The sequence below is a fragment of the Strix aluco genome, chromosome 14, assembly GCF_031877795.1.
Source record: "Strix aluco isolate bStrAlu1 chromosome 14, bStrAlu1.hap1, whole genome shotgun sequence".
Taxonomy (NCBI): Eukaryota; Metazoa; Chordata; class Aves; order Strigiformes; family Strigidae; genus Strix; species Strix aluco.
In genome coordinates this window covers 4,602,549-4,622,346 of record NC_133944.1, presented here as the reverse complement: position 1 = coordinate 4,622,346, position 19,798 = coordinate 4,602,549, and the positions used below count along the sequence as shown (strand labels likewise).

At 37.9% G+C, this 19,798-nt stretch overlaps 1 protein-coding gene across 1 annotated transcript in view; it reads left to right on the top strand.

Moving 5' to 3' along the window:
• Positions 1 to 17,809, top strand: part of CDH13 (cadherin 13) — a 516,496-nt gene extending 498,687 nt beyond the window's left edge. Inside the window, exon 15 of the mRNA XM_074839583.1 lies at positions 12,095 to 17,809. Coding sequence (XP_074695684.1) covers positions 12,095 to 12,102 — 8 coding nt within the window. The 3' untranslated portion in view covers positions 12,103 to 17,809. The remainder of the gene's footprint in view (positions 1 to 12,094) is intronic.
• The last annotated feature ends 1,989 nt before the right edge of the window (positions 17,810 to 19,798 follow it).

Genomic DNA, 19,798 nt, shown 5'->3' with positions numbered 1-19,798 from the left:
CTCTCTGGAAGACCCTGAACATTTTTAGTAAGAGAATATCTACAACATTCCATAACGGTGAGGGATGAAGAGAGAGGGGAAAAAATATGCCCCTTACTGCAACCCCCAGTTGGTAGCTGATATTTCATTTAGGTGTGGGTTAAACAATACCTAAAAGGGAGAACCAGTATCTAAAAGGGAGAATAGCTGTCCTTGAAACTTTTGCTTAAGTATCATCGATTTCATGGCAAATCATTGTAAATATATGTTTAACAAACATTCAGCAGCAATCTCTTCCATGGTATATTGAGGTCAGTAAAACTGTTGTTCTTGTCCACTGGCAATAACATGGCAGAGTAAGTTTCCATAAGGAACTTGGTCAGAACAAGCCAAATCAAAGGCATACATCAAAGAACTTTTAGGAATTAAGTTACACATAGGTAAATGAGAAAATGAAACAAGCTAAAAAAGTGAAAGATCAAGATAAAAACAAATTCATGTATATTGTCATAATGAAGTCGACACCAAGAACTGCCTCAGGACCTACGGGAGACTGAGGAAGAACTACTGAAGCTGGCAGAACTAGGCTTTATATCAATTACAACTTATTTATATTATTATTATTATGTAAAGTAGTATTTAAATTCTGGACTTTTGATTTGATAATAATTATTTCACTTAATCACATAATCATAGAATGATAATTGCATTTCATATTTCCTTTTATATTCTACCAACATAAAAGACCAAATTAGATTCAAATGTGTTGAATCAAGGGACTAAAAGAAGAACCAAAGGCACAATAGTCATGTCCTGAACAAGCAGAACTCAGAGCAATTCCATTAGTAGCTCAGTCACACTAGAAATAATATTTTACTTAAATTTTCTTGTTAGAAAAAGACTGAACATTAAACACTTCATGTTAAAAAAAAATTGATATCTTACTTGACTGTCAAACACTGATAAGAAACTTTATTTTGTTAACCTGGCCAGTGGACTATAAAGTTAGAAGTTGACTCGAGCTTAAATAAGTATTCCATTATTATGAGCAGGAAGTAAGGTGAGAGACTGGGGGGGAAATACTGTTATGAAGAAATTAAATAAGCTGGAGGTCTCTACACTGAAATTAATTTGTTAAACTGAGGGTGAAAGGCCTCAGGAGTGTTGAAAAACAGACTCGCACAGATGTCTGTACTGCGATTGCAAAGAAGCCTTAGAGGTTCCCTTGAATTTAACTTCCTATTAATTTCCACTAACTTTTCCTGTTTTAATGCCTGCTGTTCCCCACCATAATGTTTTTCTGATTTGAGGAATGAAGCTACAGGGTCAATAGAGAAGATGTCTTTTTTTCTCCTTGCAAATTATGTATTTGGAATTAAACCATTACAAAAATTCAGATTATATTAAACTGGTGGATTTGAATTTACCTGAACATAGCAGCCAGAGTTAAAACCGCAGTGTTATCTTTCACCTAGTTAATTTTTCAAAGCAACAGAAGCATTGCTTGTATATCCTGTGTTATTTGTGCAGAATCATCAAATGTCTGAAGACTGAAGCAATGCATTCTTGAATGACATAAGACTAAGACAAATCATAGCAGGTTTCAGATGGAAAAGACCTTTAAGGTCATTGCTCTTTCCATTACAAGTGCAGATTTTTTAGCTGCAGATTCACAGTTTTCAGCCTTCCTTGTGAGTTACTTGGCTTAGTTTTAGACTATTAGGTAGTATATATTTTTCAGGGCTCAACTACTATTTAGTTTTTACAGTAGGATTTTTGTTTTTCCCAAGAAAAAAGTAAAAACTTCATCCCTGTTCCATATAGTTCCAAAGAAGAAGCCTCAGAGGAACCACTCCCAATAGGTGAATTTGCTAAATAGGTGAATTTTTTTTTTTTTTTAACCCTGTAGGTTGTTTTAGCATATTTTAATCTTCTATAGCAATTTTCTACTTTTCAGAACAGTGGCATTTAATTAAAAAAAAGTTTAATTAGCAAGACTAGGAAATTTTGCAAGACAAATTTTCCCATTTCTGAGAAGTAAAATACCCCTATATTGGCTAGAATTTCAAAAATTACCAAGGTGGGGAGGAGTTCTGCTGTGAAAGGTAGCTTTTGGGGGGTTTTTTTTGCACTATCCTAATTCAAGTTACATTCATGCATTAGAGCACATACCGTGTGGGTACTTAAAGTAACAGCTAAATGATGTTACTCAAGTAATTGGAAATTACTGACATTTAGTGAGTTCCAGTGATATAAATCTCACTTCCTAAAACCAGTAATAACAGCAGGAATACTCACTATTACTCTCTTACCAGCTTCGTTACAGATGCTTTTGTCCATATTAACATTATTACTGTTACTGCTAAATTATCAGTGAATATAGATGCTTTCTCAAATGCGTTTATGAGAAAAATACCATTGTTATTTGTCTCCTGAAAGATCTTGGTTGATTAGACTCTAGTAAGGAAAGGATGGTTCGGGGGTTAAGGGACTGCATTCAAATTGAGACAGTCTAGATTTGCATCTCACTTTTAACACAGACCTCTGTGTCCAGTCTTCTAATTTCCCTGCAGGTGTACTCAATCCTGCAATTTGTTGTGCAGTTGGCTTTGGGAGCCCACCTAAAGTTAATGGGGCTTGAAATGGCACAGAAGTCCATATGTATGTACATAATTGGAGACAGGATGTTTATATACCTAGTCATAGAGACTTGACAAATAGAAATACCCTCAAATTGTACATCAGCATATTTAAAACGTACTTAATGACATTACATTTTATTGAGTCAATTAGGTGGGAAATGGCATTTTACGCACATTTTAAACCATCCAAACGTGTTCCAGAAGTATAGACATGAAAAAATACAACAGCTTAGAAGATGCGTGTTTGGAATGCAAAATTACTAGCAAATACAGCTCCTTCCCTAAGAGCTGTAATATTGTTCCTGATGGTCATTCTGTAGACATGAAATGAACATTTAAAGAGATTGGTTTGATAGACCATTCAGTGTTGTGAATTCAAATGAACATTTTATGTTTTCGTTTTCTCAACAGTAACTGTTGACATATAATATTTTGTATTACTTTTCTGAACAACCTCTTAAAAGTCACATTACTGTATAACTTCAGATAGTTATCATCTGAACTGTTCTGGAGTGGACTATAACTAAAAACTAGAACTGAATAAATGACCAGTTCAAATATTTTTCCTGTCATTAATGACCACTATACACCATGGGATTTTTGCTTTTTAACTGTCTCTGTCCTTGAGTATTTACCCACACTATAACCTCCAAACACCTCAAAACGTGCCCTCCGTGAGGAGAGCTTGCTATTCAGCTTTAGATGTGGTGTGTGATATTACAGATGAATGCGGGAGATTTGCTGTGCCTAAAGGTTAGATGCTGTTGCTTTTGCTTCTCTACTAGACAGCTGGTACTTACAAAGTCAGTCCTTTAACATGTCATTGATGTTTGGAGTATTTCAGATACATCTTAAAGCCTTGCTTTACCCATACACTTAATTTGTATATGTCAGCGGTTAGTACTTATGTAAGCTGTCATGCTTATGAGTTCTTGAAAAATTCTGAAATAGCCAGGTTGATATCAACATAGCCAAACCTGGCAATTTTCTAATTTGATTTCTCCTTTTCCATGGCTTCTAAGCATAATACTTTTCTCTTGTTTTTATTCTTGCCTAATAAGAGGTTTTTCAGATGATTCTTTTAGTATTTCAAGCTGGGATTGGTGTATAACTACAGATCTGAATGTGTCTGGACTACTTATGTTCATGTTCTACTTATTAAAAACTGATAGTAAACTAAGCTGTACTGCTGTGGAAGATGAGATCTGACTGCTTAAGCAGTTATACATTGCTTTAAAAGGTTAGCTAGCTGTTACATTTGATGCATTTCATTTTCAGCACAAATACGAAAAATTAGGAGACTTGTTCAATGCTACTATTTCAAAACTGTACTTAATTCATTTCATTTGCTGAATATTTTCAACTGTTCAGCTAAATTTATCAGATTAGAGCATGAGAAAATATACTTCCAGCCTGCATGCAGTCACCTCTTGCAATTGTTTTATTTTGAAAGAACTGGAAAAGAAAGGAAGCATTGATTTCCTATTGCTCAAATGAAGGTGATGTTGCTTTGGCAAAGTATCCAGCCAAAATTCATATCAATATAAAAAAATAATAATCTAGGACATCTTAGCTGCTTTACCCTAGAAACCACCACCACTCCCTTCCCCCAATAAGATACTTCATATCCCTAGCGCACAGGAATTTTGTTAGAAGAGGCTTTATTAGATAAGTGTAGCACTGCACTGGACTGGGTAGTACATGTTTCTGAATTTCTAAGCAAACATAGCTAGTCTTTCAGTTGATCTGAGGAACTTTTCTTTCAGATGGTGCTTCTTTATACGTACATACGTTTTGCACTTCATAAGAACAGCCCCTTCCATAGTGAGTATATGGGTACATGACAAGGAAGAGGTGAAGCAGAAACAAAGATTCAGCAGTGAGCAAGGCCCTTGCTAGAAGTCAGAGGAGTAAGAGCACTTTGGTGTAAATCATCAGCACTGTTTCAGATCTGCCACTGTAGTCTTATAATAAGTTAGCAGTGTGAAAGACTCTTGGAAATATCATCTGCTGGTGTCAGATACCCTTTGAAAATTACTTCAGCCTGAGCAGCTTATTCCCCTGTGCAAGCTGATTAGTTTAGATTGGCATCTTTCTCCACTGTCTTGACAACGTTGGCCAATTGCACAGCACATGCTGGCATTTAACTCCTGAAGTTAAATATTGACATTGGTATACAAGAGCCTACTGGAGCTTTCAGTAGAATTATGACACAGTCATTTCACAAACACAGTACTAATGCATACTGTGTTCTTCCTATCATTAAGAACTTTCAAATCATTTCCTCACATAATTGGGAAACATTGTATTTGATGTTATAAGCTGCAAATTTTCAGGATAAACTCACTTCTCTCTTATGAACTTTTCCACAATCTACTAATTTTCAGTGAGATCACTAATCTGCTCTAGTCACAAGCATACTTACTGCTATTCCTGATACTAAAACCAAATTTCTTAATTGCAGGAATAAGGACAGATAGTATCTGTCTGGGGATAGCTATTTCAGTCTTTCAAATTCAGTGAGATTTGGGGTAAAAAGAGTGCCGCCTTTTTCGAGCAGACAATAGCAAAAATCAATGACCACTAGATTTTGGCACTTGCAGCAAAGCCCAGACAGTGCTTTGGACCACTGAAGAGGTTACAGAAGAGCATAGCTATTAAATGATTATTTCAGCACTTTTGGTGCTGAAAACTACCCATGACAAATCAACAAGTGATGTACATGAAAACCATTTGTGTTTTTCTAAGTTTTATGTGAAGGTTAAACTAATAACTGTGTATCTAATTAATGTCCTTTTATAGATGGTAAATTCAGGAAAGAAGTACCTGGATGTCGATTAGTTGCCTAATCAGAAACATGGTTCTGATCTCTTCTACCATTTTCACATTACCTCTCTAATATTACTGAGGTTTAGATAAAATCCATGATGTAATGTAGACTTTTAATTATATAAAGATTAATGTAATATTTCTGATTAGAGGGTAATTGAAAGAAATCTGGAAGAAATGGAGCATGCATGAGTTGAACTCCAAACTCCAGCTGTGTTAACTCTCTTCTCTATGTTAAAAGGGAGTTAGCGGATGAATGCATCTTGGGTAAAGTTCATTCTTGTAGCAAAGGGTGGCATGAAACTTAAATGCCTTTAATTTTTATGAGGTTTTAACTACAATGTAGGAAGCATAGTCTGTGTAATAGGGGGAGGATTTGGTCTTATCAGGAAAAACATCTTTCAAATGCTTTGAATTACTCAATTTAGACTTGTGTCTTCAAAATAAGCAGAGAATTGAGTCTGTTCAGAGTATGTTCAGAGAAAGCTAGGGCTGCAACAGGGAAAGCTAGAGTGCCTGGGAAATGCCAAAGCATTTTCTGAGCTCAGAAGTCATCGTTTTGCAAACAAGATTGTTTATTGGCTCATTAGAAGGGTTCTGCTGGAATATGAGCTCTTGGCAACCTGAACCATAGTGAATGAGGTTACATGCTACCAGTTGTCTCTTTCCTAGGATGAGGGATTATGAAATCTTTGTTTTAAAGAGTTATGTGCATTTTTTCTCCATTTTCTTCTATCGGGTGAATCAGCATAAGAAATAAACCTTAAATTAGCCCACTGTGAAATAAACAGGCAGCTATAGTCATTAAGTGAATATTATAGGCACTTAGTCTCGATTAGGTGACTTGCTCCTTTTCTGAACCAATTCAGCATCCAAAACCATGACTAGATGACAATTCAGATCTGTCCTGCAGAGTTTGCCGCCAACATCAACAACTCTTTTGACCTTCCAAATACAGTCAATATCAACAGATTTTAGTGGGAATAGAAAGGGAGTTTTGTTCCATTTAAGTTTCTACATCATTAATCTCCCTACCCTAAACTGCATACTTAGACCTATATTCCTATAGCATTACTACACTTCATACTATTAGTACATTAGGTCCAGATAAACATGTACAATGTTTGTCAGTTTTCTTGCCCAGCAAAAGCAAACATCCTCTTCCAACACCAAAGTACTAATGCCAACAGACACCATCTGTTTATGATAACAAGCTGTGCTTTCTTATCAGAGACCTATTAACCATAATTGTAATAATTCAGACAGCAAGCGCATAAAAATAACCCTGCCAATTTCACTGTTATCTCACTATTTAACTGTTATCTTAAAAGGAATGTGGCTGAATGTATCTCTCCAGTGTCAAAGAGGTAGAGCAGAGGAGAACTGTGAGATAAAAATGGTGAAGATCACATTAGAGACTTCAGTGAGAGTGATTTCTGGAGAAAGAAGTTATATATAGCTATGGTAGCTTTATGCTGCTGTGCATTCCCCAGATGCTTTAAGAAAAAGGTGAGGGGTGACCACATAAGAACAACGATGCACACACCGCCTCTGTGGCTTTCATGCCTGCAGCTGTATGCAGCAAATTACTTGTTGTAGGTAGACAGAAATCACGTTTAAAACAACACATGGTGTGTAATAATTCCTGAGTGCTGAGACCAGCTATAGAGACAGTGGTGTTCTTAACAGCCAATACAAAGAAGATAAAATAATTACTAGGCATAATAATCATTAGTGTACAGATCTAAACCTGCCAGGCACAGGCTTACCAGGGCATTAAGTTCCTAAAAGAGATAGTTAGCATGGATCACAAATGTGCTCCCTGCACACATTATTTGCACATTTAATGCTTACAGTATTCCTTAAATACTAATATCTTTTATGTGCTGTTGCCAGCTGCAAACTTTAAATCATGCGTGATATAAAATACATAAGAATGGGTCCAAACAAAAAAAATCAACACAACCCCATTGAAGTCAGTGGATAAATACTAGAAGTCAGTAGTCTTCAGGTTAGCTGTTTGGAGACAGGACTCAAATCAGAAGTAGACCCTAATAATTTGGCAGTGCATATGTATTTCTGAAACTTTTATTTGGTCCCTCTTTACGGGAAGAATAAAGAAGAAAAAAAAAATAAAACAAACCAAAACAGAATGTCCCCAAGAAATCTACCATTCTTATACAGAAAACAATAATAAATACTGGAAATCCAGCTGGGAGAACAGAGAGATTTGAAATATTGACCAGATGCTTATCAGATCCCTGAAGAATTTATAATAGAGCAGTTCTGTTGATTGCAACAGATCAGCTTACAGTCACCATTGAGTTTTCTGCACAATACTTTGGTTGGTCTTGACTTCTGTAAATTTTGTATTAAGGGAGTTACTGGCTGGAATGCTTGTCCAATAACACCTTGTATGACTATATCAGAATATTTTTGGGAAGTAAATTTGTATCCGGTAAACTGATATTAACCACAGAAACTAAAAGTTAGGCTAACTTCTCTACTGGACATAAGCAATTTTGTGTCGACTTTGTGTGCAATAGAAAGAACAAAGACAGATTTGCTCTCAAATATTCTTACTGGCACTATCAAAGATTATTATCTACTGAAATTTTACAGCACATAATTTTGTATGTTGAATCTGATTTTAAAAGCCAAAAACTACTTCTCTAGCAATCCATCTTTACAAAAGGGCCAAATCATCATTAATGAGTAGAGGGGTATATACTGTCCTTCCAAACCATGCTTGGAATAAGATAATTCTTTTAACACTTCAGTTAAGGCTGGTGAAACGGCTGAGTTGAATTCATAGTAGTCTTGGCACCTTTTGCCAATGTCAAGATTTTTGTAGATGAGTCAGCAAAAGCAGATGTTAAGGAGACAGCATTTTATGGATGCTTGCAGGGAGCTCCTCCTATTACATGGGAGATCCTGGGGAAAAGCCCAAACAGATCTCTTTGAAAAACATGTCAATGAAAGCTGTCATCATGGGCTATGAATAAGAGGAAAAACAGGTCATGTAGGGATAATCCAGAAAAATATGTGCAGTAGGGAAGAGGCTGTGAAGGAGTCAGAGTAACAGAGGTTTTGTCAAAAGTGGCAGACTAGGAAACTGCTCTGTACAGCAAAAGACTGTCAGGATATGAGCACAGGAGCTTGAATTTGTCAAGGGCTGTGAAAAGATGTTGCAAAACTGCTAAGTGAGGAGAGCCTGCGTAGGAGATTTAGCTGTTTGAATGGCTTGAAGAAGCCCTTTGGGATGATGTGTGAAAAAGAATCTTCTCGATTAAGACATAATCTAAATATACGGACCTAGAAAGGAGATTCCGTGACAAAAACCTTCTCCAGTTTGTCTCTGTTTTTAGGCTTGAATTAAGGGGCAGGATGATAGTGTTGTCCTAAGCAATCAAAGAAAGAACTAGAAGGGGAGTGCTTTAGGGAAAAGATTTAAGAGCTCAGTCTTAGCTGTGCAGAGCTGTCAGCTAAACATCGAAAAGGTATCAGAGCTAGAGGTCGACATTTCAGTCTAAATGGAAAAACAGGTAAAAAGAGTAAGATCACTGAACTGTCAGCACTGAAGTGATTGCTGAACGTGTATGAACCATGTCACAGAGAAGGGGAAGAAATTAAATTTGAGAGGGGGCGGGGGGGTAGGGGCAAGATTTCCCCAGAAACCTGGGATGGGGAGAATGAGACAGAAGGACATGCTGGAAGAGTGATTAGAGAAATCATAGTAAAGTGACAGGAGGAGTCACAGGAGCCAAAGGAAACACCAGATTTCCAGGCATGTGATAAATGGGTCAAAGGCAGCTGATAGGTCAGAAAGGATGAAGTTGAGAAGCAATTTCAGTAGAAAGAAAGTCTAGGCAGGGACTGTAGAGCTTTGAGATGAAAGGGAAAAGAGCTGGGGTGGTGCTTGAAGAGGCAGGTAGGGCAATAGGGAGAATCAAAAGCATGCTTATATTGTGAGAGAGATAAGCTAGCCTTCAATAGATAAAAAACTAGCACAGGAGAAAGCATATTCATAATTAAAGCTGAACTAACTAGTTTTAATATATAGTTTACTCAGAAAAGGCAAGGTAGTAACACTCATTATATCTGTCAATACAATGTAAAATATACAAATTTTCTTCAGGTCTACACATAAATCAACATATATTGCCCTTTATTTACAAGTTGTTGGTGAAGCAATCACTAGCTGCTTGAATTTGTGTGATATTTATAAATTTTTCACTGAGAGATTCCTCTGGTGAAGTTTCAGCCTATGAAATTCCGTGCTACAGCTGCTGTTCATTCATCATATACAAGTGCCTGTCCTTAGCAGGAAGACCTCCAGGGATCTCCCAAAGATTCAGAGTAGTTTTGCCAATACAAAAGCCGGTCTTATTTCCTTTGAGTCAGGATTGAATAAATGCCCTTTAATGATACTAAGCTTCATTGTGATCTGGAAATGCTATTTTTCAGATGGTCTGTGAGATCAGAGTCCTGAACTCTTGCTTTTCAGTACACCAGGAAATCAAGTTGTTTATGAGAATTTAGTCTTAGCTGGAATCCCTAATCCAAATATATCCAAACTTTGGCAGTCACGATCACAAATTTCCTATATGTAAGTCTGGATCCTAATTTTGTGGCCAGAGCTTTTCTTTAAGCAGAATGCTAAAAATCCACATGCTAAGATAAAATCTGGAATTGCTTATTTGGAAATCTCAGTGATGCTTCTCACTTCAGTGAGCCCCATCCATCAGTCCTTCTATGGATTCTTACGCTTGCTTAATTTGCTCTGCTTACCTTTGTTTAACAGAACTGAGGTGACGCTGCAGGGGAAAGGACAGGCTGTTGCTATCCAGGTGCCTGCCTGGCTGCATAGCCCATCTGGACAGGCCTCTTGCTGGAAGAATTTAATATTGAAGTCAATTCAAATAATACCAAGATAATAACAAGAAAGAAACAGAGAAAGTAAAATAGCCTTATCAGTAATTATATTAAACTTGATTTGCCCAAAAAGAAAACTAGATAATTAAAAATGAGCAAAGAGCAAAAGCCAGCATCTAATAACGACTGTTATGTTACTGTTTATGCTACACGTGCCTGTGGTTGTGACAAAACTATTGATATTGCATCATTTAAGTGTACAAATGCAATATATATTAGACAGACATTTCCCGAGTGTTTGTGAGTTTTGATGCGTATGTTCAACTTGCATTTTTGTGTTTTGGTGTAGCAGTTGCCTCCTCCCAGGGTAGAGAGCATGAATCCTTCAGTGCATTGTCATGGCCTAACCTCAGTAGGCAGCTGAGCACTACACAGCTGCTCACTGCCCCAGCGGGATGGGGGAGAGACTCAGGAGGGGAAAAGTGAGAACACATATGAGTTGAGATAAAAACAGTTTAACAGGCAAAGCAAAAGCTGCACGCACAAGCAAATCGAAATAAAGAATTCATTCACTACTCCCCCTGGGCAGGCAGGTGTTCAGCCATCTCCAGGAAAGCAGGGCTCCATCTCACGTAGCGGTGACTTGGGAAGACAAACGCCACAACTCCAAATGTCCTCCCGCTTCCTCCAGCTTTTATTGCTGAGCACGACATGTTATGGTGTGGGACATCCCTTTGGGTGGTTGGAGTCAGCTGTCCCAGCTGTCCCCCCTCCCATCACCTTGTGCACCCCCCCCACCCCCCTTGCTGGTGGGGCACTAGGAGAAACAAAACACCTTGATGCGTGTAAGAGCTGCTCAGCAGTAGCTAAAACACTGGTGTCTTATTGACACTGTTCTGGTCACAGATCCTAAACATAACACCATATGAGCTGCTATGAAGAAAATTAACTCCATCCCAGCCAAAACCAGTACAAACAGTAAACCAACACTGTAGGATCAGAAGTTGTATTTGAGAGGAGCCAGAACAAATTTAGCTATGTGTTTTGTTAGTATTATTCTTATTATTACATGTTTTAACTCTGAAGTCAAATATTTGCAATTTAATAGTGTCCAAGTAAAACTGGAGAAAAGTGACCCATTAGCTACAACTGTTACATTTGCTTCTAATCTGTTTTTTCTGAATTTCTTTACTACCTTTGTATTATCAGAGTGCCCATCTAAAATAGCTAAAAGCATTCAAGTTGTGCCACCTTCACTTTATTTAAGAAAAAAAAGTTAGTCCACATAAGATTTATATTTCTGTAGGAACATTAATATGATATGCCAGCTCTTTTATTCCCTGGTATAGTCACAAACTATAAGGCACTATAAACACGTTGTTTTTAAAAAGATATTGTTTGTTTGCTCTTTGCTTGTTGGCACGTGTGCACACAAGGGAGTGACTCTCTGACATTTTACTTGCACTAACATAAATGATCAAGGTGTCAAATGGAGAGAATCAGGTCCTGGCTCAAGATTTATGCTCAAACCTCTGCCCTACATCTTTCTGAACTGCACTACAAAGGTCTCTGAATGCCCCAGGTGACATTTTGGGGTTTCCTCTTGGAGATTTCTGTCTTCACAAATAATTGCTTCTGAAGCTGGATAGTTTCTATTTAATTACAAATGTGCATGCACTCAATCAGTAATTTGATTGGGGAAAAAACCAAAAAGTTGAAAGATACTGTGATCTGCGTAGTAATAATCACACACATTTCCCGTCATTTAGGTCTGTAAGAACTCCTGACATTTGAAGCTGTCCTACCGAGTTGCCATGGCAACGAGAAAAAAGAAAACGTCAGATCTGAAGATTGCAGTTTACAGTTACTGTTCTTCACTACTAGGCCTCAGTTGCTCCAGATTCAGTTTAATTTGCAACCTCACTTAATCTGTCCAACTATACATTGGTGTTTGACAGCCTCTACCCTAACTTCCGTTTATTAACGGATTCCTCTTGCAAGACGCAAGATTTATGCGGATTTTCACTGAATGTTAAAAGACCATGACATCTAAACTGGACCTTGGGAGAGCAGAAAACAGATTGACTCCATTTTTTTCTATCTGTTGACTTGTTGCTATTCAACTGTTCAGAAAATATTTTGTCTGTGGGTTAGTATTTGTATATGTATGAGTGTATGTATATATATATATTTATATAGAGAGAAGAGTTATACGACAGGTTTAGCTTTTATAAAGTATTCATCTGGAGTGTGCAAGGGACAAAGCAGAATAATACAGCCACAGATGAATTGTAACTATTCTACCATGGCTAAACCTACTGTATTTGCTGTTTATAGTGTGGCCAGAAGGAGAGAGCCTATTGCAATCACACCACTACAACAGCCACTTTGTTGACACAAATAAAGCAGGCCCACGGCTCTGCCGTGTCACTTCTCGTACCTCAGGTTCAGCAAACAAGAAATGCAAGTGCCCCTGGCTTGTTTCTGATCTGAACTGCTGTCCATACACCCCAACTGGAATTTAGGATCGGGCAGGAGCACAGCGCCTCGCTCCCCGTTTCAGTGGGAGCGGCGCTGGGAGGTTCGGCAGAGCCTTGATTTGGGAGAAAGCCGGCGCTCTATGGGTCACGATTCACAGCCATGGAGTGCTGGGCCTGACTTTACAGGGGCTCCAGTCAGCTTCCTTTATGTTCCTGCGGATAATTATTTGCCGGGGCAGTTCACAAAATTCCAGTCTTTTGTCAGCTCTGCAGACACAGTTCAGTAGGTAGGTGTCTGCCTAGGAGAAGCTGATTAGAACAGCAAAAGCAAAGTATTTCTCAGAAGCACTGGTCTCTCTCTCAGCCTCTATGCAGCTGTCATCACATATGTAAGCGCAAGGAGGAAAACAGATGCCCTATTCTATAAATATACTCACACACACATATATATATAGTTTTGAATATATATATACATACATACACATGTACACACAGTTTCCAGTTAAGAGTAACAAGCGCATTTCTTTGTGTGTGTAAACTTACCACACTTGTTTGCAGACATGGAAAAAAAGGGTGTTCGTTATATATGAATATGAATCCTTTTTTATTCTGTGAGCATGTAAGGTTAAAAAAAACCCTTCTAATTGTATCAAGATGATCATCTTGTTAATAAATTGTAAATGATCCATCAAAGCTCACACCAAATTTTTATAAAATTAACACAAAAGGTATACTAGTGACAGACTGTGGCTTTTATTAGAGCTTGCCAGTAACTAGGGTAAGGTAAGTGTCTTAGAATATTTTAATAAACTTGCTTATTTAAAGTTTAAACAAGAAAGCTTCCTTATGCAATAGAACTTTGCAGCTGCATTCTTTAGTTAGCATTTTTACAGTACTTATGAGTCATACTGTATGTTGTCTTTACTACAGTGAGATTATGAGCATATCTTCCACACCACATATATGTTTCAATAGTAAAGCTTTTTGGAAGCATTAAAAAGTCCAAACATACATTTAGTTTTCCATAATGCTACACTAGATATTAAATGTGTGTTGGTGGTTAAAAATTGCTGTACAATAGCTTTTCTCTGACTTCCTGTATTGTACCAAATATGAAACAGGTCTTTTTTATTTTTAATCAAAAGGAGTAATAACAACAGCGACAGAGGAAAAATTAGTTTTTGTTGTGAACTTTCCTAACGTTGTAGATTTCTTGATAAGATACAAGCTGCCTTCAGACAGGAACCTATTTTTCTCTTCCAGCTTAACTCCTGCTGTCCTGACCAAGTAAAATCTCCCACTGACCTCGTTTCTCTTGCAGCACACTCTCGGTGTTTCAATTACCAAAGTGGTACTTTGAGGTCAGTGGGAGCTTCTGCTGAGCAAGGGCTTCAGGAGTGGGCTGTTAGGCAGCTGCAGGCATTTCAGTGGGAAAGCGCCTGATCTCAAACATTAACATGGGCATGCTTCTAGTTCTCTTTCTCTGCCCATGCCTTGTAATAATCACATGCTGCTGCTTTATCATCAACAATCATGTCTTTTAAAAAAACCATAATTTTCAGGCAAATTTTTCAAAAAGAAAAAAAAAAAAAAATCAACAATTGCGTACCACAACTGGATTTTTCAACATGTATATTTAAAGAATGCATCCAAATGCACCCAAAGATAAACTGCACCCTATGCTTTGATCTACAAAACCTTTATCTTGAATAAAATAAATTATAATATCCTCCCCCACAAATACTCTTTTTTCTACTTGCTTTCTTCCTCTCTCTATGCAGCAAAACCCACCTCTGGAAAGACACCCATTGCATTAGTGTCATTTCTATCAAGTACCAGATAAAGCTACCCTTTTCTCCTTTAAACCAAGGCTCACATAGCATTTGGCGGATCATTCCAAGGGCATCCAAAATGAGGAACAAAGAAAAAGTTCTTCTGCCTGAAACTACACTAACAATGGGAAGACTCTACCACTTTGTGCCCAAGGACAAAAGAGCCTTTTTCTTGGATAATACCGTAACCTTTTGACATGTAGAGAGGTCAGTGTCATGGCTGAAACTGAATCAAGATGCATTGAAGCCTTCATTCACCATTATCACTTTATTTCTGTACCTAGATTAAAGCCTCTCACCCTTTACTGTGTGTCTCTAGGCTTCAGATGGAGCTAACCACTGGACTGCCTAAGCATGCAAAGAGAAGATCAAGCTGCCATGTTAATGTTTCTCTCTACCTGAGAACAAACCCTATTTAACAAGAGATTGTGGCACTTTCTGTAGCATTATCCAAGCGAGGAACCATATTAGAATCTGAGTTTTCCTACCTGATTGTCGGCTCTGGCTCTAAAAATGATGCCCATTTCCTGAAACAAAGGAGCAACAATAATTTATTAGTTTTTCTACAATGTCATGAAAATGTAGAGAAGTTAGTTACAAAATTGGTTGTCATTTTTTTAATAGTTAATTATGTTTAACATTTGTTCAGCCAAGCTTGCTGTTTTTATAACATAGCATTTATTTCTACCTAGCTATTTTGGTCACTACAATGTTTATTTCAGTCAATGTTTGTAGACATATAACACTGTCTAGAGTCAGACAGACAGTGAACTTGTTAATTTTCATTTTGTAATGGGCACAAAATGTCTTGTGCAAAAATCATTTCACTTGAGAAGAGTATCTGCTGTTAAAACAACAAATTGGGTATAACAAACAGCAAGTGGAGTTTATTAGCAAGACAAAGGTCTCGTTTGTGGTGTACTTGCTAATTGAACCCTTGTCTGTACACCTCATGTGTGTGCTTTTACAATATGCCTATGTGCATTTATTAATGTACATTTTGTTCAGTAACTGTAGGTCTGAAGATTAAAACAAAGGGAAACAAGCTGAATTTCCTACTGGGTATCGAGGAAAATTAGGTAAGAGTGGAACACTGGCTAATAGACTTTCTGAGCCCTGTTCTCATCACATTTACACTGGTGTAAATCAAAGAGCAATTCCATTACTAGAATTGTTTGAGATTCAGTTAATCATATTTAGATGAAATTTTTCATCTAAACCTCCCCACATATTGCTTTTACTGGTCTGCTGTGAACAGTAAAGCAGCAATATTTGTCACAGGATTATTGAGTGCTTATATATTATTGAAAGTCTGTCTTTTGTGACATACAGAGAAACCTACAGCTTAGATGCCTCCCACAGATGACTCACTTCCTTCACCGACCACTTTACCATGTCTCTAAGGCACCCAGCATAATTTGGTTTAGCCTTTATTTGAAGTGGCTGTGGCCTGTAGTCAAATAATTTGTCCTGGTCTCTTGCATAGTCATTTAAGTTAGGGATCACTACAATATAAACCTCATTTATTAAATTATGGACTTTTCAATTGGTTTGTAGGGCCCTAGCTTAAATGTTTTATCACTACAAAAAGAGAGACATGTTATATTAACAACTTTTACATCATTTGTCCTTCCTTTACAAAAACCTCCTGTCTGAAATACTGAGAAAGCTGCCAATTTTCTTCTCAATTGCTACTAATACACTCAGCCACTTGAAACATAGCAGAATTTTGTACACAAATAGTTTTACATCACTGTTTGTCTACAGGCTAACTTTCATTCTGAATGGATTTAATAATGTCTTAGTTAATTAAAAAAAAAAACACCCACAAGATAAATTATATTAAAGTCACATCAGCTTGAGAACACCAAGTCCAAGGCAAAACTCTGATCCTATCTTCCCTTTATTGCATCTCTAGAAACTGTTGTCTGAGATACACTGTCCAATGCTAACAAAAAGATAAATAACTAAAATGGCAATTATTTTCTTTCAATTTATTCTGTGATCTATAATCTTTAGAATTAACATGCAAAGTACATTAGTAATTATCATTATAACTATTCTATTTAAAGCAGAGATAACTAGCTATTTTACTATGTAAAACACATAACCCATTGACTACACTGTTCTCTTGCCTCACATCAAGATACACTAGTTGATTTATAGTTGTCCAAATGAAATGGATACACTCGTACGCTCTCACTGGAAAGTTACTAGTTGCACAATTGCTATGTGTGTGTATATATGTAGATATATAGAGATATACACATACACATATAAATATATATATATATAATATATACAGATGGAGGGAGATCACTACAACATGGGGACTTGGAATAAGCAGTTTAATTCCATGAATTATGGATGAATACATGAGTTAAGGGACAGCATGGGTTACATATACCAAACCAGTCTGATTTAAAGAACAGAAAAAAGGCAAAAAAACATACACTAAAACCCAGGCTTATCCCAACTCTCATGTTGTATTTATGCTGCCTTTAGCTGTCCCCTCTTAACACAATTATATTATTTGAAGATATGCATAATTGTCTACTGACTCATTTTTATTGTCTATGTATCAGCAGGTCACCAGTAGTGGAAAGGGAAGGGTTTATAGCCAGAATTCTGTGTTACTGTGCTTTCAGTAGGACAGCTATTTGGGAAAGTTTCATCCACCCTTTAAACATTGCACTCCTCCTCTGCATCAGCAAATGATTGTATTCAATGACTTAGGGTTAAAATGATAGTCTAAAGACTATGTGTGTGTACATGCCCACACCCTGCCTGGGACTGGAGAATAAGAGAACGTCTGGTGGACTGTGATGGTGTGAATTCAGTACAAACAAGCTGTGTTGTTACTGCCATTTCAGCCAGAACCCTCCTGTAAAATCATATTTGCCCCATAACAAACTCTGTTTCTCTAAGTTACCACTAAGATATTTTTTTATTATTTTCTTTTTTTAAAGTTCAAGCAAGGAGGAAAATTCTTTGTTTGATTTTAAAGATACTTAATTCAGCTACTTTTCCAGTTAATCGTTCCTTTGGGCCCTAGTTGCTGAATTGCTTGCTGTTTCTGAGGTGTAAATAAACGTTTTGATTTATGACGTGGTTGCAAAGAAACTTGTAATTTATTTGTGAAATGCTCAAATAAAGGATGTATGGGCTTTTACCTTTTGTCTGGGCGTAGACCTTCCTGATGCAATACAGCAGGAATGGAGGACTACAAAATGACCTTGAGACTGCCAAAGGGCTGGAATAGCCTGTGCGCTAAACACAAGAAACTCCCACATTGCTCTAAGTAAGAGAGATAAATTGCAGCCTCTGTCACATGCCATGGTTATAGAATGAGAATCTGGAGGTTAGAAAGGTAAATAAGGTTTGACCACACAAGAAAGCAGTAGCAGATTAATCAGCATCCATTCAGGTAACAGCAGTGATTTGCCTTCTAAAGTCACACTTTCATTACAAAGAGTTGCCTTGAGCCAAATCTGGGTCAGGTGTCGCTAGGCTGGACTGCATGCAGGAGCTTTAATGGATTTTTGTTCCACTTTCTTTCTGCTTCACCTGGCCACCTTCCCCACCTACCACCACCATATCAGCTTCTATAGAACAGACAGCCACAAAAAGTGAACATTGTAAACACCGCAGAAAGAGGCGGAACAAACGTCAGTCAGCGAGCACCACCGTGGGATGCTGCAGGAGTGCACTTCTGTCGCTGCCAGCACACCGATTACAGTTTTTAACAGCTAGCACTGCCATCGTGTCTGATGTGCTCCCTCCCTGTGCTTAACTCCTGGGGAAGTATTGCTACACAGATGTGTATGCAGGTGTGCTCTAGTCATTGCCCTGATTCAGAAAACCTTATGCCAAAATTTAGAGCCCTTTTTGCCTTCAGGCCCTAACTGCTCTGGGCCAGATTGCCCCAAAAGGCTTGCCCTGCTTTAGTGCCTTTCTGTACCAGGAACTGCAGACTTCATTGACAAGGCTTAGCACTTTAGCATGCTGGGTTTAAAGTTTGTAAAATAGAATTTTCTTTTTTCACTGAGCTTTCATAATCTGTGATTACGAGGGGAAAGGAATTGGGATGTGCTTTCCTCTGCTGCCAGCTGCTCCCAGACATTGCAGAAGGGCCCAGTAGGTGAAATAAATAATAATTCTGGCCCAGAATCCAGGGTAACAAAAAGAATAGAAGGCTAGGTAGAGTGAAAATCCTGCAGGAAAATTGTACCACAGTACTATGGCATTATTGCTTCTCTACCAGGGAATTCTTTTGCCAGCACAAAGCTAGAGCCTGTTGGCTTTCTGGAATTTCTGAAATTCCTGCAAGTTGTTTTTCAGCTCTTCTAGGAAGTTATCTAAACTGACAGCGACACATAAAGATAGAATATCCCTGAAAATAGCCTTTTACTACATCTGAGAATAGAGGAAGCTGGAGGAGGGAGGGCAGCACTTGAAGGAAACATCTGAGTACAAGCCACAGCAGCTTGCTTTCACCGAGACTCACCTCCAGCTCTTGCCTATTGCCGATGCTTTATGAGACTTTAAATCTAAAGGAGGCTTTTTAGTGTGGTCTGTAATAAGTAGAGGATGAAAGAGCATATGTGAAACTTGTGGTGTAATTCAGCAAAAGGTCATTACCTGAAAGCCACAGCAAAAAAACTGTCACCTCCTTTGGTCTCAGTTGAGATCATTGTCCTAAACTAATGCTGTGCCTTATACCTTAAAAAAGGTGTTTGAAACAGTACAAAGTTAAATCATAAGCAAGGAAATGTTAACAGAGATAGAAAATGCTGAATGGTTTTTAGCCAGGTAGAAGTTTTCTGTTGCCCTTTCAACCTTTCTGTGTCTCATCTAATGCCACAGTTCTGGATTGCAGTCTACTGTTACTCAGTAACTTTGCACAGTTCAATCCAGTTACATTCTTTCTCCAGCAACAGTAAATCAGAACAGTCCCTTCTGGCTTCAGTACAACCTTCTTACCTGCAGAAACAAAGCAAGGGTCATTGCTCCTGCTGTAAAACTATTGGGATGCTCTTCCTCAGCCGCCACGCCTCTGGCCGGACTCTACTCATCCACCTTGCTGACCTCCGCTGCTCCTGCGGTTACAGCAGCAAGTAAGTTACTCTAGGTCCAGTACACTTCAACATTATATGACAGT